Source organism: Amia ocellicauda, chromosome 19, assembly GCF_036373705.1.
Source record: "Amia ocellicauda isolate fAmiCal2 chromosome 19, fAmiCal2.hap1, whole genome shotgun sequence".
NCBI classification, from domain to species: domain Eukaryota; kingdom Metazoa; phylum Chordata; class Actinopteri; order Amiiformes; family Amiidae; genus Amia; species Amia ocellicauda.
In genome coordinates, this window is record NC_089868.1 from 25,197,659 (window position 1) to 25,220,427 (window position 22,769).

The 22,769-nt window shown below is 51.7% G+C and overlaps 3 protein-coding genes across 3 annotated transcripts in view; 1 reads left to right on the forward strand and 2 right to left on the reverse strand.

The window, feature by feature from the left end:
* Nucleotides 1-1,225: 1,225 nt before the first annotated feature.
* ttc22 (tetratricopeptide repeat domain 22) lies at nucleotides 1,226-5,431 on the reverse strand. The gene is made up of 7 exons (XM_066692305.1): nucleotides 4,528-5,431; nucleotides 3,972-4,027; nucleotides 3,337-3,452; nucleotides 2,930-3,048; nucleotides 2,571-2,732; nucleotides 2,310-2,462; nucleotides 1,226-2,202 (listed from the first exon to the last, which is right to left on the reverse strand). The coding sequence occupies exons 1-7, from the start codon at nucleotides 5,095-5,097 to the stop codon at nucleotides 1,657-1,659; spliced, it is 1,722 nt and encodes a 573-aa protein (XP_066548402.1). The 5' UTR covers nucleotides 5,098-5,431; the 3' UTR covers nucleotides 1,226-1,656.
* Nucleotides 5,432-7,538: 2,107 nt separating this feature from the next.
* On the forward strand, nucleotides 7,539-12,955 carry LOC136714278 (ciliary microtubule-associated protein 2). Its single transcript, XM_066691672.1, has 10 exons — nucleotides 7,539-7,711; nucleotides 8,516-8,603; nucleotides 9,092-9,262; nucleotides 9,586-9,708; nucleotides 10,312-10,452; nucleotides 10,606-10,749; nucleotides 11,426-11,599; nucleotides 11,974-12,102; nucleotides 12,256-12,380; nucleotides 12,541-12,955. The coding sequence occupies exons 1-10, from the start codon at nucleotides 7,662-7,664 to the stop codon at nucleotides 12,644-12,646; spliced, it is 1,251 nt and encodes a 416-aa protein (XP_066547769.1). The 5' UTR covers nucleotides 7,539-7,661; the 3' UTR covers nucleotides 12,647-12,955.
* Nucleotides 12,956-12,958: 3 nt separating this feature from the next.
* dhcr24 (24-dehydrocholesterol reductase) overlaps nucleotides 12,959-22,769 on the reverse strand; it is an 11,989-nt gene continuing 2,178 nt past the window's right edge. Inside the window, exons 2-9 of the mRNA XM_066691671.1 lie at nucleotides 21,450-21,605; nucleotides 20,257-20,362; nucleotides 18,123-18,241; nucleotides 17,612-17,875; nucleotides 17,166-17,309; nucleotides 16,122-16,319; nucleotides 15,319-15,497; nucleotides 12,959-15,106 (exon numbers count right to left, since the gene is read on the reverse strand). Of these exons, the coding sequence (XP_066547768.1) occupies nucleotides 14,953-15,106; nucleotides 15,319-15,497; nucleotides 16,122-16,319; nucleotides 17,166-17,309; nucleotides 17,612-17,875; nucleotides 18,123-18,241; nucleotides 20,257-20,362; nucleotides 21,450-21,605 (1,320 nt within the window). The 3' untranslated portion in view covers nucleotides 12,959-14,952. The remainder of the gene's footprint in view (nucleotides 15,107-15,318; nucleotides 15,498-16,121; nucleotides 16,320-17,165; nucleotides 17,310-17,611; nucleotides 17,876-18,122; nucleotides 18,242-20,256; nucleotides 20,363-21,449; nucleotides 21,606-22,769) is intronic.

Sequence of the window (22,769 nt, forward strand, 5' to 3'; positions counted from 1 at the left end):
CTTTACCACAGTACACTACACCACAATTTACTCTTGTAGGGGACAAAAGGGTCCCAGACTCATGTTGGGCCCCTGGTCCATGTGACATTTCTTGTTCCTTTATGACAAGCCACCTCCTAAAACACTTAATCTTTCCCTTATTGGGTTTGTATTTGTATATTATAGAGGGTTTATGATGCAAAAACAGGTTGATTAGCAGGAACTAAAGACACTGCAGTGCAGGCCTGGCAGAGCATCACCAGGGAAGAAACCCAGCATCTGCTGATGTCTATGGGTTCAGACTTCAGGCAGTCATTGACTGCAAAGGATTTGCAACCAAGTATTGAAACTCACAATTTAATTCATGATTATGTTAGTTTGTCCAATTACTTTTGAGCCCCTAAAATTGGGGGGACCACATATAAAAATGGGTGCAATTCCTACACCGTTCACCCAATATGGATGTAACTACCCTCACATTAAAGATGAAAGTCTACACTTAAAGCACATCTTGATTGTTTCCTTTCAAATGTGGTGGTGTACAGAGCCAAAATGATGACACTTATGTCACTGTCCAAATATTTATGGACCTAACGGTATGTGTCAGATACCTAAATGGACAGCTGCTCTCACAGTGCTGTGTTATAACCTGACAGGGACCTGAGACCAAGATGAGTCACAGTGCAGGTGTTACTTTACAGCTGAAGTGATTTATTAATAACAGGGTTAGATGGGAGACTGTAGGGTAATGCAAAGAGTCAGCGGGTCCCTCTGTCCTGGAGCACCGCTCTGTCTGTCCTCGGGTTCCTCTTCCGGCAGAGCTCTCAATTGCTTAACTGGAATTTTAATTAAACCATAGTCGTTGGCTGGATTGAGCAGTGATTGAAGGTGATTCATTGTTAGGCCTCAATCGGAACAGATGCCAGAAACTTTGACCCACCCACCAATATACAGTAACTTATCAATCAAAACGTGATTGGGTCGCAGTTTACAGGTCGCAGGTAGGTCAAAGGTCTGATTGGGTCTAACCCACAGGCTACTCCAGAACCACAGTGTAAAGCAAATCAACACAATAAGTTATGGAGAGAAGAAAACACACATTTTTTCGATATTAGGAGGTGCAGGATAAGAGCCTGTCAGAGAACCAGGATTAAAACAAAGTGCTCTAATCACTGTAGTGGGCAGCGGGAAACAGCAGGACTGCACTTTAAACCAGTGTCTTCCCAGAAACAGATGAACCAGAGTCTCTTGTTCATGTATTTTTAATGCAGTGTGACGTTATGTTCTTAGACATCTGAGTAATAAACAAAAAAACAACTAAAAACGCTTCCAAGCAATGCTTCTTCTGATGCGCACCACAATCCCACTCACTAATACAATCAATATTTTAGCAAACACAACACAACACAACACAACAGACTCACACCCCATGCCATCCAGCTCTCCTGTCAACAGCAGTGTTGACTATTTGTTAACAAACATCATCCACACTGTAAACCTCTGACACCAAACCTGTTCCAGAACAGTCAATTCAAAGAGACAGTTCTCCCTCTTATTTTCTTCCCCCTCCACCAGTCCTCAACAACCTCTCTCTGCCTACAGTTCCCTGTCTGCCCCCCCCTCTATCCCATCCCCTCTCTCCTCCTCCTCTCCCTCTCTCTCTCCTCTCTTGCCCTCCTACACGGTCATCGACCTGACCAGCGGCCTCCTCCTGCCCTCACGGCCGGGCTGCACGGTATCCAACAGTAGCCGGACCAGGTCCATCCGGCCGGCGCGCACGGCGGCACGGGACAGCTCAGACACCTCGGCGGTGTGAGCGCGGCACAGTGACTGCAGCTCAGCCCGCACCAGCTCAGGGGGGAAGTGCTCCATCCCCCGGCGCACCCAGGTCTCCAGCTGGGACATGGCGTTGCCCACACCAGAGCCAGACCCTGGGCAGCTCTGGGAGAAGAGGGCCAGCAGCGTTTCCAGGAGGCAGCGCAGGCTCTGTGTGTCGGTGCTGCCCGGCGCCTCCAGCTCCAGGGCCCGCTTGAAGCACTCGACAGCGTTCAGCTCCTCCCCCTTCAGCAGCAGGCACTTCCCCCGCAGCAGCTGCAGCTCGGGCAGCAAGTCGCCCAGATCACACTCCAGCGCCCGCGCAAGGCTCACCAGTGACGCGTTGATGGCGCTCTCGTCTACCAGCAGCCGCTCCTGCATCGCGTCCACGCCCATGTAGTAGTACACCTGGGTGCCACACGGAGAGCACAAGGTGAGAGGGGCTTCACAGTCATACATACACACACATTGTTGCTGTGGACGGGCAGAGCTGCAGTCTGTAGCAGTGCTCTCACCTGGCCCATCTCCAGGTGTGTCCGCAGGCAGGGGCACACGCTCAGCACCTTGTCCAGGTCCGCTTTGGCCTCTGCCAGGTTCTGCCTGTCAGGCACCCCAGCCACGCCCTGCTTGGCACACTCCAGGCCCCGGACATAGGTCGTCACTTTGATCTGTACAGGGCAGAGGAGGACAATAGGACCCAGATATGTCACATGACCAGATTTGCTTAATACCCAGTCCTCCCCCCGTGTGTGTCCCTGGCAGGGCGGGGTTCCCACCTTGGCGCGGGTGCAGTAGGCCTGCCAGTTCAGCTCAGGGTCGGGTAGGACGTCCAGGGCCATGCTGCAGATGCCTGTGGCCATCTCGTCCTTGCCCAGAAGGAGGAAGACCTTGGCCAGCCGGTTCAGGATGAAGGCGTCTTCCTTGGCCATCTTTATGGCCTGAAAACGGTACAGAGGTCATTTTTATCCATATATACATTTTTGACACTTTTTTGCTGAAATCTTTAGTAACTCTGACTATAGTTTTTAAGAAATACATGTAAAAGGAGCGAAAAAAATGTAAACCTCAGGATCTTGGAGTGTCAAAGCAAGAACAGAAACAAGGTCACGACGATGACAACGATATTGAAACATACCGTGCCATAGCAGGACAGGGGGTCTGTGCCGGAATAGCCACAGTCGTGGATAGCCATGGGAACGTCAGGGAATTCCTCCTGTCTCTCCAGCAGGAGGCCCAGGTAGCACCAGGCCAGAGCTGCCACACAGAGAGGACAAGCACAGACCTGAAGACATTCACACAGCCTGGGCCCAGGACAGGCCACAGCACAGCACAGCGTGGCACAGTACGGCACGGCACAACACAGCATGGCACAGGACAACACAAAAAACAGCACAGTACAGGAAAAGTAAATACAGACCATCATAGTTCATAGTACAGCGGGAGCACCGAGCAGGGAGGAGTGTTGGGGGAGGGTGCCGTTTGGTCTCGGTGGTGAGACAGGGTGGAGGGGGTGGGGGGTGGATAACCACACAGCAGCTGTACCTTTATAGTGCAGGCTCTCACACTTGAGGGTCTCGTGCAGCAGCTTCAGGGCCTTGTTGAAGTGAGACAACCTCTTGTAGTCAGAGCCTTCCTCCTTCTTCAGCATCCCGTCCAGCCTGCCACATGCATTGAGAGAGGAGGGAGAGAGAAAGAGAGAGGGTAGGACAGAGAGAGACAGAGAGGATGTGAAAGACAGAAACGCAAAGAGGGGGAGGGCAAGAGGGATACAGAGAATGGGCAAAGTGGGAAAGGGATAGAGGGAGAGAAAGTGACAGTGACAGAGAGGAGTAGAAAGAATAATTTACAATAACAACACAGATTTAAATCACAGCAGGTGCTACACTTACAATACTGCACTTACAGTACTACAGTTACAGTACTGCACTTATAATACCGCACTTACAGTACTGCACTTACAATACTGCACTTACAGCACTACACTAACTGATGGTTAAAAGCACCATGTATGCGGGAGAATTCCAGGACAGAAAGTGGATGACTTCCTTTTCGATCTACCTTCCTGTTTTTATCATTTATTTGAGTGCAGGATCATGCAGTTCTGAAGTTTAAACCCCAATCCTCTCCCACACGAGGCCAGTAACCATTTCCACATACTATTAATGTGATTACTGTACCTTATATACAGTGTTGCCATCTTAAAGTACCAGCTTCTCTTCTCTTCCAGAGGGATCTGGGAAAAGCAGGGCGAGAGATGGGTAAGTGAAGCTCTAGAGAGAGATGGCTAAATGAGACCACTATCCGTCCTGGTTGGACAGATTCTCTGAGGTGGTGCCGGACAGACCTGTGCCGGAGTGACCATCGTCTGGTATTGTAGTGCTGTTCTGCACCATTTCTTTCTTAATGAAAACCATGATGATACGGACACTGTTATTGTAGGAGTGCCGTGGTTGGGTCTAGGTTTAAAGCTGCTGAACATGACACAGCTGGTGACAGAGAGATCGGTGGCATGTCTTAAAGAGCCTGACATAAAGATAGTCCAGCTTTTAGGTTTAGATTTAGCTGCTTCAGAAGAACAGAAGAAGCATGAGGAGACCAGTCGACAGTTTGCAGATCATCCATATGGCTTATGAAACACAGGGATCAGGCAGGTTTGGCCGTCACGGTCAGAGGAATATTTACACACAAACACTTGGCCTGACCTGACCTGGTGGTTCCCGGGGCGCCACTCACCTCCTGGCCGCCATACTCGAAGGCCTTGTCGTAGAGTGCGATGGCGGACATCAGCCTCTCGCGGTGCTCGTCCTCGCCGTCCAGCTCCACGTCGTAGGGGTGGGCGTAGGCCTGCTCGGCCAGGCAGCGGGCCGCCAGCAGCCTGGGGTTTCCCTGGCCCGAGTCCCCCGGCCCCAGGCCCATGAGAGCGGACACCTTCTCCACGCATTCGGCCCCCTCCCCCTCCCTCTTCAGCCGGTCGTACACGCAGCCCAGGTTGGCCCAGGCATTCAGGTTGCCCGGCTGCTCCTCGCAGACGCTGCGAAAGGTCTCCTCGGCCCGGTCCAGCTCGTCCAAGTGGAAGGCAAGGAGGCCCAGCAGGTTCCGCACCGCATACTGCTGCGCCCCGGGCTCGGCCTCCAGCTCGGCCTGCAGGCTGTGCCGCTTCAGACGGGTGTCCCTGCGCCGCAGCTCAGCCGGCCCCCGTGGCTCGCAGTTCAGGTGCAGCGGCAGGTGGAAGTGTCCTGGGATGTATTCCATGCCATCGATCAACGCGTCAATGTCCTCCTCCGCTGCGCCGCTCTCCTCCATTCTCCCTCTCTCTTTCCCCTCTCTTTCTCTCTTTCCCAGATGTGTGTGCTCACTCTCTCTTACTGGGCTTCTCTCTCTTTCGTGTGTGCGACACTCTCTCCCCTGGTCCCTCTGTCTCTGTCACCCTGTCCCTGTCCTCCTCTGTCACTCACACACTATCCTCCTCTCTTTCTCTCTTCCTGTCTGTGTCCCCCTCTCTCTCACACATTCTCACTCACTCCCTGCCCTTCTCCCTCTTCTTGTCTCTTCCCCCGGCCCTCACTGTCACTGCAGCACTCCTTCCTGGCCCCTCTGTCTCCCCTGTCTGGCTCTGGGACGCACTGGGCGTTGTGCTCGCCAGGTGTCTTCTCTCAGGTGCTCTGGAGGGCGGGGCTCTACCTGAATTTCAGGTTTAGTGCAGTGAGAAAGGGAGGGCGGACACTGGGAGAGAGTCCCAGGCTGACAAACTAGTGATGTCACTTTGCAGATGGCTGACTTCAAGGTGAACAGGCTGTGGTTTTACAGGCTCTTGTTTGTTGCTATTGGTTTGCCGTCTCCTTTTGCTTAGTGTGTGCCTACAGAATATTAAAAATAAACATGTGCCCCCTCCTCTCTGTGCATGTGTGTGTATTGCTTCGCTGTGTAGCGCCAGGTGTGTCAGACGTGCGTCTCTCTGATGGGCGTGGCGGGGCCACCGTAGCCTCTGGGAAAGGCTGGTCTTCATCGCCAACCTGACAGAGAATTCAAACGACTCCACAACACACTGTTCAGACCACGGTACAGCATACTACAGTTTACCATGGTTTTAGCACAGTACACTACTCTCACTTTTAACGTGGTTTTACCACAGAACACCACAACATTCTTTAATGTAATTTGACCATGGTAAACTGCACATTACCATTATTTTACAATGGTACCATGTTTTTTACTACAGTACACCATACTACACTTTACCATATTTTAACATGTTTTTATCACAATATATTAAACTTGACGATGTTTTTCCCATGGTATACCACACTATATTGTGTCATATGAGACCAGAAAATGTCAAGGGGTCAAAACATGTCATACTCGCGTAAAAAGTGTCATACAGAAGTAAAAATTAACATAAAATGTGTCCTCGGGTACAATAACGTTTCTTAGGGAACAGCTGAAATGCATCGGATGGCATAATGCTGGTTTTACATTATTACCAACATATAATGTCTATCGACTCCCCAATAAACTGAATACACTTTATTGCACTGCAATACACGGTTTATCATAATAGTGTGCTGTACTATAAATTCACAAGGCTGTAGGGACCAAACTATTATATCCCCTTTTACTACACTTTAATATTTAAGAAAAATATATAAACTGGATAAAATCATTTAGTTGTCGTACATTTAACACATATATATATATACACACATACACACACACACACACACGCCATAACATCATGACCACTGGCCTAATATTGTGTAGGTCCCCCTTTTGCCGGCAAAACAGCTCTGACCCGTCAAGGCATGGACTCCACTAGACCTCTGAAGGTGTGCCGTGGTATCTGGCACCAAGACATTGGCAGCAGATCCTTTAAGTCCTGTAAGTTGTGAGGTGGGGCCTCGATGGATCGGACTTGTTTGTCCAGCACATCCCACAGATGCTCGTTTGGATTGAGATCTGGGGAATTTGGAGGCCAAGTCAACACCTTGAACTCGTGATTCATCAGACCAGACCACCTTCTTCCATTGCTCCGTGGTCCAGTTCTGATGCTCACATGCCCATTGTAGGCGCTTTCGGCAGTGGACAGGGGTCAGCATGGGCACCCTGACTGGTCTGCGGCTACGCAGCCCCATACGCAACAAACTGTGACGCACTGTGTGTTCTGACACCTTTCTATCAGAACCAGCATTCACTTTTTCAGCAATTTGAGCTACAGTAGCTCGTCTGTTGGATCGGACCACACGGGCCAGCCTTCGCTCCCCACGTGCATCAATGAGCCTTGGCCGCCCATGACCCTGTCGCCGGTTCACCGCTTTTCCTTCCTTGGACCACTTTTGATAGGTGCTGACCACTGCAGGCCGGGAACACCCCACAAGAGCTGCAGTTCTGGAGATGCTCTGACCCAGTCGTCTAGCCATCACAATGTGGCCCTTGTCAAAGTCGCTCAGATCCTTATGCTGCCCATTTTTCCTGCTTCTAACACATCAACTTTGAGGACAAAATGTTCACTTGCTGCCTAATATATCCCACCCACTGACAGGTGCCATGATAACGAGATTATCAGTGATATTCACCTCACCTGTCAGTGCTCATAATGTTATGGCTGACGGGTGTATGTAGTTTAGCAATAGCAGCGCGTCACACGTGCTCCCACACGAAGGTGAAGCGCCTCGGGTTTAATTCCCTGTTGCCTCGGCGACATGAGCCTGTTTGAGAAGCGCGTCAGGAGAGACGCCCCCCGGCTGCAGGAGAGACGCCCCCCGGCTGCAGGAGAGACGCCCCCCGGCTGCAGGAGAGACGCCCCCCGGCTGCAGGAGAGACGCCCCCCGGCTGGAGGAGAGACGCCCCCCGGTCCGGTGCGCATCCAGCTGATGGCGGAGAAGAAGTTCACAGGAGCCCCGTTCGGCTCGCAGTCGGCCAGGTACTGCGCCCTTCTGGTTACCGGTTATTTGTATCAATAGTTTGCGTAAGAGATACACTATTGTGTCCTGATCGGATTAGTTATTAGTGTTAATAATAATAAAGATAAGAAATGATAAGGATAATGATTACGAAAATGATGATAAGAAAAATGCTGCTGATAACAATAATGATAGCACCTCTCGTGATGTTGTTTTTGGTATTATGTCGTTACTATGTTGCATTATTATTTGTTTAGTGTCATATGCCCTTTCCACTTATAATATATAGGCTGTTTATGTTTAAACATAATGACATTCCATTAATTATTTTTAAACATATCTATATATTATTAGTGGTAAGGGCAATTTCTTTTTGTGATTACTAAGTGAAATCCAATGCCGTGTCAGAAAGGCAGGCGGAGAATCAGTCCCTGACATTTATTATCGTCAGTGTGCTTTGTTGACGCAACAGTGCATTTCAAATAGACCGAGTTAGTAAACACGGAAAATAATACAAAACGAGTTCAACAGTGGAAACTCAAAGCTCTCTCTAACCCAGAGTTGAATTTCACGTGTACTTCCATTACAATAGATTGCCCAGTGTATTATTGTTATTGTCTCTCACTTTCAAATTAATTCTAGGGTGTGTGCAGGTGTGCAGATCTATGTAGACGTTTTAAACAGACCTACATGTGCTGTCTCTGTTAGCCAGGGCCCAGAAGAGCTCCGCTTGGCAGAGGAAAACGAAGAGGGAAAACTCGGGACAAACGTACAAAATAGACACTCGTCAAAACTACATTGACAAGATGTTTTCTGTGCCTCAGGTTTGACGTGTCCGGTGTCCACCCCGCCAACAAGAGGACGGGGACCTTTACAGAGATACCTTACTGCAAGAAACACAATACCGAGCTGGTACGGAGCAGCAACGGGCTATTTTCTGATCCCTGTGGGTGCCTTGGGTTAATTGAACGGCATAACTACACCACTGAGCAGTTTTCCCGTCAGTGTTGAGGGTTGTTTTTACAGCCGTATCAGCGCTGGTAGAGCATTTGGATCAGAGATGGCACTTGGCACTGATTTGACCCTGATGGGCGGCTTTCCAGCATGTTCTACTGGGCCCTCTGATCATCAGCACCCTAATGGCTTGTAAGAGCTGTGAGACGGGTCCAATGAAGCCAGGAATACATTGAATACAGGAATGCATTAAGAAGTCTGTGCAGAGCCGTGGTGTTACATTGAGATAGTACATAGATTAACTGCCTTTGAATAAAGTGGAGAGACCACTCTGGTGTAATGCGTACGTTTGAACTCCTTTTTTGGTTTTGGTTTTATTATAGTCCACCAGCAGCTCTCATGACAATCTGCCTGTCTGTCATCCTATCCGTCTTGTCTGTGTTCAGGAGAGGAGGCTGGGTCCCGGCACCTACGATGTCCAGACCGGGGACTTCAGCCCTCGAGCGGTGTCTGAACGGGCGAGGGGCCCAGGGTGGAAGAGGGCCCAGGAGACCGCCCGGCTGGCACAGACGCCCCACCTGCTGTGCAAAGACATCTGGGAGAACAAGCGCTTCCTGGTGAGCGGGAGAGAGGGGGAGAGAGCTCGTGATACGTATTGTTATGCATCGGGCCATTGCAGTTGCCTATTTCTCTCACTCCTCTCTCTCCAAACTGTAATCTTAGAAGCCTGTAGCTGCCGATTAATTAGACCAAGAGCTGTATTCAATCTTTTTTGTTCTTTGTTTGTTTGTTTATCTATAATTGTGTTCCAGTCATCACTGTGCCGTGTTTTTTTTCAAGATGGCCAGACAGACCCTTATACTTGTCACTGAAGTCCAGAGCCCCTTGGGGCGTCGGGGTGCCCGTCTTGCCCTGTAAGGTGTTTTTCCCGTTGTTACAGAAGTCCAAAGTGGGCCCGGGGAGCTACAGGGTCAGCGACTTCATCGAGCTGCTGGAGAAGAGGCCAGGGAGTGTGAGGGGCGTGTGCGAGGCCCGGGAGGAGCGCTTCCGACAGCAGCGGCAGGTACACGGCCACACACTGGCCCACGCAGCGGCAGGCACTGTAGGCGAACACAGGCGGAGGGCCATTTCAAGCTTTTCCCTTAGTTTGAGTAAAACATGTGCAGGACAAGTGTGGGTGAGAAGAGTGGATAACAAACAGGGCGCTGCGGGTGTATCTCATCCTCACTGCTATCCACATAACAGAGACCTTGTGTCTCGTAACGCCTGGTAATGCCCTGCCCTGACAGTGGGGGGTCTCTCTGTTTCCCTGGCGTGTAATTCGACAGGGCGCCAGGCTAGGCCACCCCCCACTGAGCACATAGCCTGGTACGGCTGGCTGCTCTCTGCCCAGATCATGACATGACAGAAAAAGTGTCGGATGGAGTCTATAGAGGACATTACTTGATTCTGCCATAAACGCAGGAAGCAAATGCATTCACCCGACAAAACTGAAGTCATTTGAAGTGACTTGAATCTAATAAACCAATAACTCATGTATAAATAGCTGCAGGTGCAGGGTGTCAGTTAATCAGAGATTTGGGCACTGTGGTATGTATACACCGGTGTGTCCCCGGCTCGCCGTGAAGCTCCCGTGGTGACTGAGGGCATGTATGACCTGTTTCAGAGCTATGCTCTTGGGCCGGGCTCCTACGGCAAAGGTGGCATTCCCTGGGCGGCGCTGGAGGAGAAGAGGAACCAGTCGGCCGGGACCTGTCCATCCATGGACTTCGATTCCAGGAAGGAGCGATTTCAGCAGCGCACAGTGGTGAGTGTCCTTCGTCACACACAAAAGAGGACATCTCGTGAGGTCACGTACGCTCCTCCGATCCCAAAGCTTCAACTTCAGTGGATAAGGACAGAAATGTAAAAGTATCCGGTTGAGTTTTTGCCTTAACCAGAGCATTGTGTGTGTTTGCAGGGCAGTGACTTAGGCCCCGGCACCTACAACCTGAAGACGTCCACCGAGCTGCTCCTCGGCAAGAGCGTCAGCAAGCGGGGGCCGTACGACCTGTTCACCGGTCGCCGGGACAGACCCGTCAGCTGCGGATATTTTGCAGAACCAGTACGGACCTACAGCGCCGGCTATGTGCACAGTGCGAGGGTCACAGCTGGGGGGCGAGGACTCTCCCACCTGGAGCATCTGAATTCCAAACATTCCCCCAGATAAACTAACCCTCCCATCCACACCAGAACACACACAGCGACTACAGCTCAGTCTGTGTGTTCAGTGCACCTGTGGTCAATGTGGTTATTTACCTGCCCCCACCTGGGATGTGCCAAACACCGTCCTGCTTCAGAGTGTGCTGAACTCGTGCTGTAAAACAGAGAGAGAGATGGAGAGACAGAGAGAGAGAATAGAGCTTTTTTCATTATGGCCTATGCCATAATAGAGCTTTTTTTTATTATGGCGATTGTTTTGGGCTTATTTTCCAATAAGGGCGGCCCTAACATTTGAGAAGCACTCTGCTTCTCTCTGCCAGATTGATTTTCGATTTCCCTGCCTCTGCTTGACCTGACAGCGATTAAATTGCCCCGGCGTGCCAAGAAACCCGATCACTGCGAATCAGGGGCTGGCGAGAACGACGTAAAGAGAGAAAGAAAGAGAAGAGAAACAGAGACCGAACTAAATTATAATCATAAACTACACTAAAACTTATACGGACAGAATCCCTGTCCATGGTGCCTTTTGCTGTCTTACATTTTCTGTTTTTCACTCCAGTTTGTTTTCTGTCCCCAAGAAACGGGTCGACCTGCAGCCGGGCCAGTACAGTAACCCGGTGCTGACGTTCGTGGACGAGCTGGAGAAGAAGGAGAGGAGGAAGCAGGGTGTGTTCAGCACGCTGGCGCAGTACCCGGCAATCCCCACGGAGAGGTTTTGCCACAGCTCCCTGTCTCGGTGTCCTCACCCCGTGGTCAGTCCCGCTTGTCATTTGGATTCGGAGCTGTCCAATGATACATTACCTGAGGGTATTCTGTGTCTGTTAGCTTGATTTATATTGACTACAAGTGCCAAACAGCCAAACAATGGGAGAGCACTGAACAGGATGGAGGGATGAAAACGGGAGAGATGAGAGATGGCACATAGGAAGCTACCACTGCAACCAGGCTGTCACACACTTTCTAACACTAGGGACATAGACCTTCCAAATAAATCACTAAGACATTATCCCTCCAAATGATAAAGGCTATTAACGGCTTACATTCTGCAGAGTTTTGCGGGATGTTCCATGTATCAAACCCTCTCTTTCCCTTCCTCTCTCCGCCCCCCCTCCTCTCTCTCTCTCAGGCATTCCCCGGCCCAGGCTGGTATGACCCCCACCCCATAACCCGAGCCGAGAACCACCGGAACCCCCCCTTCCTGTCCTCGGCCCCGCGCTCCAGCGCCAGGGCAGAGCGGCTGCAGAACGGCAGCCACGTGAGTGACGACCGAGACTACGAGGGAGAGTGTGTGTGAGAGAGAGAGAGAGAGAGAGAGAGAGAGAGAGAGAGAGAGAGAACATCATGTCAGGGCCCGGTGAGGCTCGGCCCGGCCCACTCCCCCAGTGACACCCCGCTCATCTCCCTGCAGAACCCTGTGGGCCCTGGACGCTATGACATCAGCAGCCACAGCAGGACGCCGCGCACCTATCACTCGGCCTTCGGCTCCCGGACGCAGCGCTATCTGAGCAACCTGGACCGGGACAAGCACTGCCAGTAAGGACATCTGCAGGGAAGAGATAGCAGGGCTGCTGCCACAGCTACCACTTACTAGCACCAGTGAAGCACTTCTGTTCGGGCTGCGATCAGTCTTTATCCTGCGGGCGCCAGGCTCGGGGTTGTTTGGTTGGCTTCATGGTGTCTGTCTGTCTTCCAGGGAGAGACTGCGCCCCATCAACGTCCCAGTGGACAGGAGGTCCTCCCTGCTGCCCCCAGAGAAGCCCCTCGGAGCCGCCACCCTACGCACAGCTGCAGTGGCCTAGCAGCCCTCGAACACAGACCCTGCGCTGATACTGCGATATTCCTCAAAGCAGACTTAAATTCATGTTGAAAAACTAACTTTTGTATGTGTGTGTTTAGCCATGTATGTATGTATGTTTTCACCTGGCTGCTTGATACACATGACAGCTGGCAGGGATGGATACTGATTTATGTTGATACACACACTTATATAGACATGCACACACACACACACACACACACACACCTGTCCAGCTCTCATTTTGATTTGTTTTTCATTTTCCTACCCTGTATATCAAAGAGAATAAAAAGAGAAAAACATCCCACTTTCACTGCAGAGTTCAAGTGTATTTATTGATTTGTAACCAAAGCCATAAATAAATATCCCCATCAATGAAACACGACAAGGATGTTCAAAGACAGTTCACAGGTTCACAGTATCGCCGCCCTCACCACCGCCTCTCACCCACAGCGGCACCGCACTTCACCACACTCGACCCTCAGCAGGACCCAGGAATGGTGTTGCGAGAGAAGGATCTTCAAATCGCCTCCACGCGATCGCGAATCGAAGCGTAACTCGTGCCCGAGTGCTTAAAATGAAACACAAAAGAAAAAGACCCTCCTCCCTGTTCCTCCGGACGTCCGCTTCATCGGCCGCCCGGTGGCTGCGGACGGGCAGCTGTCATTGGTTCATCTCATATTGCACTTGTCACGGTTTTCACAAAGACAAAATATAAGCATGTGGGACACTGACTGCAGAACTGGCACCAGAAATCCGCATCGCATAGCAGGACGAAACGCAACCCTGCTCCGTGTCCGCCTCACACCGGGGCGACACGGCTACTCCACGGCAAAGCAAAACCCCGATTAGGAGAGAGGAAGTATTTTTAAGAGAATCAAGGAACAACGATCAATCATATACAGAAGCAGGGGGGTGTGCTGATTGTGTGTGCGTCCGTTTTGCACGTGCAAAGGTCAAACCCATGCCGAGGTCACTGACGAAGGAGGAAATGATAAAAGAAAAATATATAATCACTTGCATCAGATATATATGTATATCTTTTACAATTCGAGGGGCTTATCTGAACCTAGTGCAGTGGAATGGGAGAAGACATGATTGAATCCGGGTGTGTTAATAAGGCAAGGCTCTGTTGGTGACGCTGTTTAAGGTCGGGGGTGAAAGGGGGTCCTCTACAGACCACTGCTCCTCAGACAGACAGGGTTTGATGCAGCTCCTCCCTCCAGTCCTCTAAGGGCTCAGAGCGGTGTGAAACAGCGCAGCAATCAGGTTTCATCACAGGAGCGAAAAGGCAACTTGACTTTGATGAAGTGGGGAACTTTGTGTGTGTGTGTGTGTGTGTGTGTGTGTGTAAATAAGGCTGAGGTTTGAAGCACAGAACTGTTTTCTGCTCTGGTCCAGCAGCACATTGAGACGCCGTGGACCCAGAAGACCAGATCCAAACACCGAGAGGTTTGTTCTCCAGCCCCCTGAGGTTGACATTCATGAATGAGTGACGTTGTGTGGCTGTTTTTGGAATAAGCAGAGGAAAGAAAAAAAGAACACAGAAAGTCCAAGGCTTGTGATCGCGAGTGAAGCTGTGCCCTCGGCCGGGCGCGCTGGGGGAGGACAATGACAGCGCTTCAGCCCGGAGCAAAAGCATCGGCGGCTCCGGCTGTTGCCTGGACACGGAGAAAAGGCAAGTCCTCTGTTCCGGCTGGACGAGGACCTCCATAGAGCCCGATTCACCGGGGACAAGCCTCCCAAACACACACACACAATCACGCCAACCGAGTGGTCCGGTCCCAGTGGGCCCACAGCCCATATTCATCAGTTAAAATCCGTAAAAAAACACCACTCTGCACTTTTTTATGGCTTCCAACAGATTAATAAAGCTCGATCTTCAGCAGCTGCAGTGACTGGGTCTAGGTCTTCTCCCGTGCCTCCTGGTTCTGCTGTGGTTCTGCCACTCCCGGGACAACATGGCACGGATGGTTGCGCTGCAGCGCCGTGTCTGGGTCTGGGTTTTACTGATCCAGGAACAGCAGACACCCAACGCAAAGAGGCAGAGCTCTTCCCACAGTGTTCACCTGCAGCACTGTGAGCCGAGCCCTCGACTGTCATTGAAGAACTGAATCCGGTCCGGGTCTGTGTGGAGCATTGTGATTGTGGCTGAAGCACCAGAAGGGGATGGGGGAGAAAAATGGAAGGAAAAAAAAGGATCTAGCCCCTCCCTGCGGTGTCTGTCTCGTCCTCACACACGCAGCAGGGCGGGGGGGCAGCGGGGAAGTAAAGGGCTGCCGGACCTCCCCCGCGCGGCCGGGGGGCTGCTCAGTGCCGGGCCGCTTTGCAGATCTTGTCGTAAACCTCGGGAAAGGCGTCCTTGCAGCCCAGCTCCTCCCGCAGCTTGTGGTAGAGCGAGCCGTCGAACATCTCCCAGAACTCCTGGCGGTCCATGTACACGTCGGCGTACAGCATCTGAAACCTGAGGGGGAGAGCAGAGACCTCAGAGCTCAGAGTGGCCTGAGACAGAGAGAGCGAGAGAGTGGGAGAGTCTGAGAGAGCGGGAGAGACAGAGAGCGAGAGAGTGAAGGAGAGACAGAGAGAGTCAGAGAGTGGGAGAGACAGAGAGTCAGAGAGTGGGAGATACAGAGAGGGCAAGAGGACAGGGACACAGCGGGGGGGACCGCCTCGTACCCGTGCACACTGCGCACGAACTTCTCCAGCTGCCGCATGGAGGGCCGGGCCTGGAAGTGCTTGACGCGTGGCTCCCCGTACGCCCCGATGTCCACGTACAGCTCGGCCTCCTCGCCCTTCGGGTGCACCATGCCCGGCTGCCGGGGCAGGATGAAGGGGCACAGCCACAGCGGGTACACCTGTGGGCACAGCACGGGCCACGGTCACTGCCAGGACACAGCCCACTCACTGTCCACTCACAGTCCCGCCCACTGCCCACCCACGGCTAAAATGTGAGGTGTGAGGAATCCACAGTGACAACAGTGAGTCAATAAGATGCGTTTTTATATAATGGTAATACAATTATCTACAGCAGGGGTCCCCAGCCCTGGTCCTGGAGGAGCCCCTACTGGTTTGTGTTCCAATGAGCGCTCAATTACTTAATTGAACCCTTAATTGAACTAATAATTTCCTAAATCAGAGCCTTTTAATTATTTTACGTGAAGTATGTAATTGTATAACTAACTTAAAGAACCAACTATTTTTTTCACTATTTAAAAAGTCAGATCTAAGCAGATTGTTACTTCAAAGAAAAGTCTGTATATGGGGATAATTTGGAAGAATCAATAAATATGCATGAATGATTAATCAGACTTTCTCCTCCGGCCACTAGAGGGAGTCCTGCTCCTCGCAGCAGCGGCACAGTCTCATTCTTCTCATAGTTGCAGATATTTCACTTCAAACCACCGGGCCGCTACAAACTCAGCCGTCCACCCCCCCCACCCGTCCGGCTCTCGCCCAGCCGCTGCCCCCCGGACGCTCACATGGATGTCATTGTGGAAGGCGCTGATGGCCGCCTCCAGGTGCCGCATGGGCACCAGCATGTCCTGGACCACGTGGTGCTGCTCGTACAGCCGGCGGATCGTCTCGCCCTGCGTCAGCTTCAGCAGAGAGATCTTGGGCGGCACCATCCAGCCAAACAGGAAGCGGAACACGGGGCTGTTGCCGAACGGGATGATGTCCTGGGGAGAGAGGGAGAGGGGGAGGAGGAGAGAGAGGGGAATAAGTGAAAGAGGGCAGAGAGGGGGACAGTGAGACAGGGAGAGAGAGAGAGGGGAGGAGGGAGAGAAAGAGAGTGAGAGAGTGAGACCAACAGAGGCAGATGTTGGTCAGATCACAAATGCCTGCCTGAGAGAGAAAGAGAGACGGCAGCTTAATAACAGCACAATCACCAAAACTTCCACTAAGGTAAATAATAATAATAATAATAATAATAATAATAATAATAATAATAATAACACTGATAACTACTAATGATGAACATTATTATTTCCTCACTCTAAAGCTCCGTTCTGATATAAAGGAAAAGGTCGTAAAAGACAGAATCCAGGAGCTGCTCGACAGATATCCTCAGATCTGTGTCTTGAAACAGAAACAACTGATAAATAAATAAATAAATAAATAAATAAATAAACGAATGACTATAAAAATAAAGTGCTGTCTTTCAACGGCACTAATGGACCGGGAGAGCTGCCCCCCCGCTGTCCCCGGGACCGGCGATCCAATCCGAGGGGCAGCATTAGAATTAGCGCCGATCAATCAGCGGCTATCGGGTTCCTGTCCAAAACAACGTGCATAATTTATAATGGGATTTATCGCACCGAGAGGCGCAATTACTGCACCGCACTGGCTTCCGCCTAATGGCCTGCAGCGCGTGGGATGAGCTTCCCAGAGGCCGTCGAAATGCACCGAGCGAAGGGCCGGGGGGGAAGGGAGGGACAGGGAGAGAGAGAGAGAGGAGAGAGAGACAGGATGGGACAGGCTGGATGCAGTTGCCGCCGCAGCGAGCCCCCCCACGCCCTCTGTACCTGCAGCTCCCAGAATATGCTGCGCGTGTGCCGGTGGTAGTAGTGCCGCAGGGGGATGTACTCCACGGCGCGTCGGTCGGCCCGCAGGAAGCTCTCCACGTGTTTGAAGAACCAGGGCTTGAAGTAGAGCCCGATGCGGTTGATCTAAGGAGGGGAGAGGGAGTCACTGACACACACAGACTCACACACAGTTACTCTCTTGTACTGAACTGTATATCTGCACTTTGCTTGCACTTATGTTGTAAGTCGCCCTGGATAAGGGTGTCTGCCAAGAAATAATAATAATAATAATAATAATAATAATAATAATAATAATAATAATAATAATAATAATAATAAAGGGCTCTGTGGCTGCCCTGCGAAGGGCGCTATACAAATTCAACTTGATTGATTAATTGATTGATTGAATACCCCTACACACGTACACCCCCATCCCCCACACTCACCTTGTCTGGCTCCGCCTCCTCGGTCATCACCCCGGTCATGATGACGGCCTCGTCCCGGGAGTACTGCAGCCCCTCCACGAACTGGTTCTCCTTGTTGGCCGACTCCTGGGCGAACCGCTGGCAGATGTTGGCCAGACCCCTCACTGGCTCATAGCGCAGCCGCACGTAGCGCCGTGCCGGGATGATGCGCACCTCGGCGGCCACCAGGAAGCCCAGCGTGCCGCAGGACCAGGGCACGGCGTAGAACAGCTCCGAGTTCTCCTTCTGCAACACAGAGGACACGGGCCACGGTCAGTCCAGCACCACCCGGAGCACAAGGATGGGTGCTCTGGGAATGGGACAGGGACAGATACTGTAGGTTCTAGAGCTCTCACGCACATGCACACGGGCAACAACATGGCAGCACTGCTCTCCCCACACACAGTCAATCACACATGCAAACGCACACACACAGATCCACCCACAACCCTATCCACACAAACCAAGCGGTGGGTGTCGGGACTGGACTCACCGCAGTGCACCGGACCAGGCTCCCGTCGGCCAGAACCAGCTCGAAGGCCACGCAGATGTGCTGGAACAGCCCGTAGATGTGGGAGGAAGACTCGATCCCTGTGCCCATCACCAGACCCCCTGTGGGTTAGAGAGGGCAGGGGTCAAACCCAGGGTTGGAGCTCAGACTCCCACTACCGGGCACTCTGCGGCCTCACGAGCAACAGAGCACACGGGCAAACTGCACAGGGCACACAACACGGGGCACACAACACGGGGCACACAACACAGGCTAAACTGCACAGGGCACACGACACGGGTTAAACTGCACAGGGCACACGACACGGGCTAAACTGCACAGGGCACACTGCACAGGGCACACAACACGGGGCACACAACACGGGGCACACAACACAGGCTAAACTGCACAGGGCACACGACACGGGCTAAACTTTAGCCTTTTTTCATGTGATCTAAACTCATTAAACATTTTATGATGCAGTTTCCATTCTTGCAGCAGGAATCGTTTGGTTGGGAAACACTGATTGTATTAGGATTATAGGTGCTTTACTGGTTAAATCCTGGGATGCTGGGAAAACACAGAGTAGCTTCACACGCTTCCCTGCTGATGTAACTGAGCTCCACAGAGGTGTTTCTCCCGCCACGGTGATTTCTACGTGTTTTGGAAAGGAATCAACGTATGGAGAGGGCATCCTTCCCTTATCTGGCACAATCACAGTTTTCCTTCTCTCCTTCAACTCAATGTGATATTTAAATAGCACTTCGTGACAAACAGAAAGAATACAAAAGCAACACCAGATCTGTCTGGCTTCTATTTGTTTGTATTTGAAGGCAATTAAGCGAGGCAACAAGACTGTTGTGCTCAATTCCCTCTCCAGATTAATTTGCCCGTCTGCCGTCTCCCTTCACACACGCCTGTATGGGTCTGTGTCTGCAGAGTCTAAATGGGGCCGTACAGCCGGCTCTCTGCAGCTATAATGCATTGCTCTGTTAATCCCAGCAGAGACTGAAACCCATTTACGAAACTGATCCAGGAAATATCCACGCCTCTCCTTCATTTAGGCCCATTTCTGCCTAATGTTGCTCTTCATGAGCCGATTAGCAGTAGAAATGAGATTGCATTACACAACAACTGATTTCTCATCATCACACTGTTGATTTTCTCTTCCTTCACATTTTTTCACACCAAAACAATAACACGGAGAGAGTGAGAGTGTGTGAGAGAGGGCGAGAGTGTGTGGAGTGTATGTGTGTGTGAGAGAGAGAGAGAGTGAGTGTATGCATGAGTGAGAGAGTGAGTGTGTGTGTGTGTGAGTGAGAAAGTGAGTGTGTGAGTGAGTGAGAGTGTGTGAGTGTGACAGTGTATGTGTGTGTGAGAGTGAGAGTGTTAGCTTTTGAAGGTAAGAGGGAAAGAAATAAAAAATAAAAACAGAAGTGAGAGGGATAAAGGGGAAAGCGGAAACTGCCTAATCCAGGACAAAAACAGGCCTAATGAAGACTGCGCAGCGCACGTGCTGGGTTTTGACATCCGCCATTATTTAGTCAGTTTTAATTTCGAGGTTTTAAAAGTTGCTTATGCGATACAATCAATCTGGAAGAGCGGGATACGTCTCACTTAGAAACTATCGCAACACATAAAGATGCATCAAACCACAATTTGCGGTTGCCAATGCGGGTTACACTTCAGGCTCCACAGAAGGACGGGCAAAAGAAGGCATTGCCAAGTCCTGGAAAAAAAACATACAAAAGACCCTGAAAATGTTTTGTGCCTGTGAGCCTGTGCTCCTTCAGAGACAACCAGAGACAAATCCACTGATGCACTGTGATGTCACAAAGTGTGGACGCGTTATTGAAAACCCACACACCCACACAGAATTAGAAGAGCTGGCATTGGTCATTGGAGTAACTGTCAATCATTTTTTTACTGGACCAATCACCTGCAGAAGACACTCATCAGCGCAGCACAGTAGCGTTTAGTAGTGTTGCTAAAGTCGGCGATTGGCCGCGTAAAAATTGGCTACACGAACAATAGACGGCCAGTCATTCCGATGACCAATGCCAGCTCTTCGAGTCCTGTGTGGGCGTGGCTCCCCCGGAGGAGGAGTGGGCATCATAACAACGCGCCGCATACGCACCCACGGTGAGGTCATCGAGCTCCGGCAGCACCGGCAGGGTCCAGCCAATGGAGTTGAGGAGAGCGGTCACCTGACCCATGTTCACCAGGGGCTCCACGCGCACCACCTGCAGAGAGGGGGAGGTTGAGCGACGATGGACACCCACACCCACCGGGGCTTCCACGGCCCCTCCAGCAGCCCGGTGTGGAGTTACAGGGCATCCCCCCCCCGCCCCTTCACACGGCTCTCTGGCTCACGTCCGACCCACAACACGGCCGTATAGAGTGCCGGTGAAATTCGGTTAGAGTCTTTGCTCGGGAGTGTGAAGACGCATAGAGAAATCACGGCCCCCTGGAGATCAGACTCTGCCCGTTTACATTCCTGCCTGACTGGCTGGCGCTACCCGACACCGGCCGCCGAGGGGGGATCCGGTCACAGACTCCGGTTTCACGGCTGCAGGCTGCCTGTTTATCCTGGTGTTTTTCCCCCTGTTTGACCTCATTGTCTTTCCTCCGTCACTCCTATCTCTGTGCCAGCCTGGCAGCACTCGTCTAAGAGGATGGAGGCAGAGATAAAGCACGCACTGGGCGATGGAGAGAGGACAGAGGAGGAGAGAAAGACAGAAAGATAAGACAGAGAGGGAGAGGAAGAGACACAAAGGGAGAGGGAGATGGAGAGAGGACAGAGAGGACAGAGGCAGACACCGAGAGAGAGAGAGAGAGGATAGATAGGGAAAGAAACAGACACAAAGAGAGAGAGAGAGATGGAGAGAGGACAGAGGGAGAGAAAGAGAGAGAGGGGACAGAGGAGAGAGATATGGAGAGGATAGAGAAGAAGCGAAAGACAGACAGAGAGAGCGTGATAGGACAGAGAAGGAGCAAAAGAGAGAGATGGAGAGAGGACTGAAGTAGAGAAAGGGAGAGAGGACAGAATAGAAGGAGAGAGAGAAAGGACAGAGAAGGAGAGATAGAGGACAGAAGGAGAGAAAGAGAGAGGTCAGAACAGCAAAGGAGAGAGGACAGAGAACAGAGAAGGAGAGATAGAGGATAGAGAAGGAGAGAGAGAGAGACACAGAAAGAGAGAGAGTGATGGATGGAGGGCATAGCAGAGAGGTATGGAGAAGAGCAAGGAGACAGATAGAGATAGAGGGACAGACAGAAACAGAGAGGGAAAGCACCAGAGAGACGGAGAGGGATGGAAACGGAGGCGCGTACCTGTCTCTTGGTGTCCACCTCCAGGATGTCCATCAGGTTGATCATGATGTTCTTGTGGGTCTTCTTGTACTTGCCCACGCGCAGAGACACGGTCAGCCAGCCGGGACGCCCCGTGCACATGTAGGTCCCGCCGCCCTCCTTCCTCCATTCCCCAACCTGGCGGGACAGCAGACACCGGGGTTAAAACGATGCGTTTCTGTGGGTAGGAATCTGTCAACGCTGATGTCAGGAGTTGATGTTTCTCGGCAAAGCACTTCAGAAGGATGAGAGGAGTCTTAATTATTGTGTGTGTGGGGGGAGGGGGAGCTTTCACACATAGCATTGGACCACTGCAGTCAACACACACACACACACCGCACACTCCCCACTGTGACGCCAAAGAGAGCGTGATTGTGTGAGAGTAAGAGTGAGAGAGTGAGAGTGTGTGTGTGAGAGAGTGAGTGAGAGAGTGTGTGTGTGAGAGAGAGTGAGAGAGGGCGAGTGTGTGGAGTGTATGTGTGTGTGAGAGAGAGTGAGAGTGTGTGTGTGTGAGTGAGTGAGAAAGTGAGTGTGTGTGAGTGAGATTGAGAGTGTGAGAGTGTGTGTGTGTGTGAGTGAGAGAGTGAGAGTGTGAGTGTGACAGTGTATGTGTGTGTGTGTGAGTGAGAGAGTGAGAGTGTTAGCTTTTGAACGTAAGAGGGAAAGAAATAAAAAATAAAAACAGAAGTGAGAGGGATAAAGGGGAAAGCGGAAACTGCCTAATTAAACCGGAAGCTGCCTAATCCAGGACAAAAACAGGCCTAATGAAGACTGCGCAGGTGCCGGCAGGGGGACCTCACGCCCGGACAGCCGGGAACAGCGGCGAGTCTGCGGCTCAGGCTGGGCGACAATGGACCCCCCCCAGCACCGCCTGGCAGCGGCTCCACCGCGGAGCCTGGGGCAGTGCCAGGAAGACGGAGCCACAGCAACCATGGCACGCTCCACACTGGGCACATCCTGGCACCCGGCACCGCCTCCTCCCCGCAGAACAATACAGCCCACTTCATAATGATAACCACAAAGCTCCACTCCTAGACCTACTACTGCTGCTGCTAGTAATAACAATTCTACAGCTATACTACTATCATTATTACAACACCTGCCTGCCCTCCCCTACAGGGGTGCACACCTCCTCCAGGTCACACTGCATGGGGCGGGGCTATCCGTTAACCCGCCCTGGCACTGCATGGGGCGGCAGTGGCGCGTCTCCGCAGGTCAACGCCCCGGGGGAAGGACGGCCTGCTCTGTGCGCCACTGGAGGAACGGCTAAACCGCCGAGTTCCCACCCCCAAAACAAGTGCT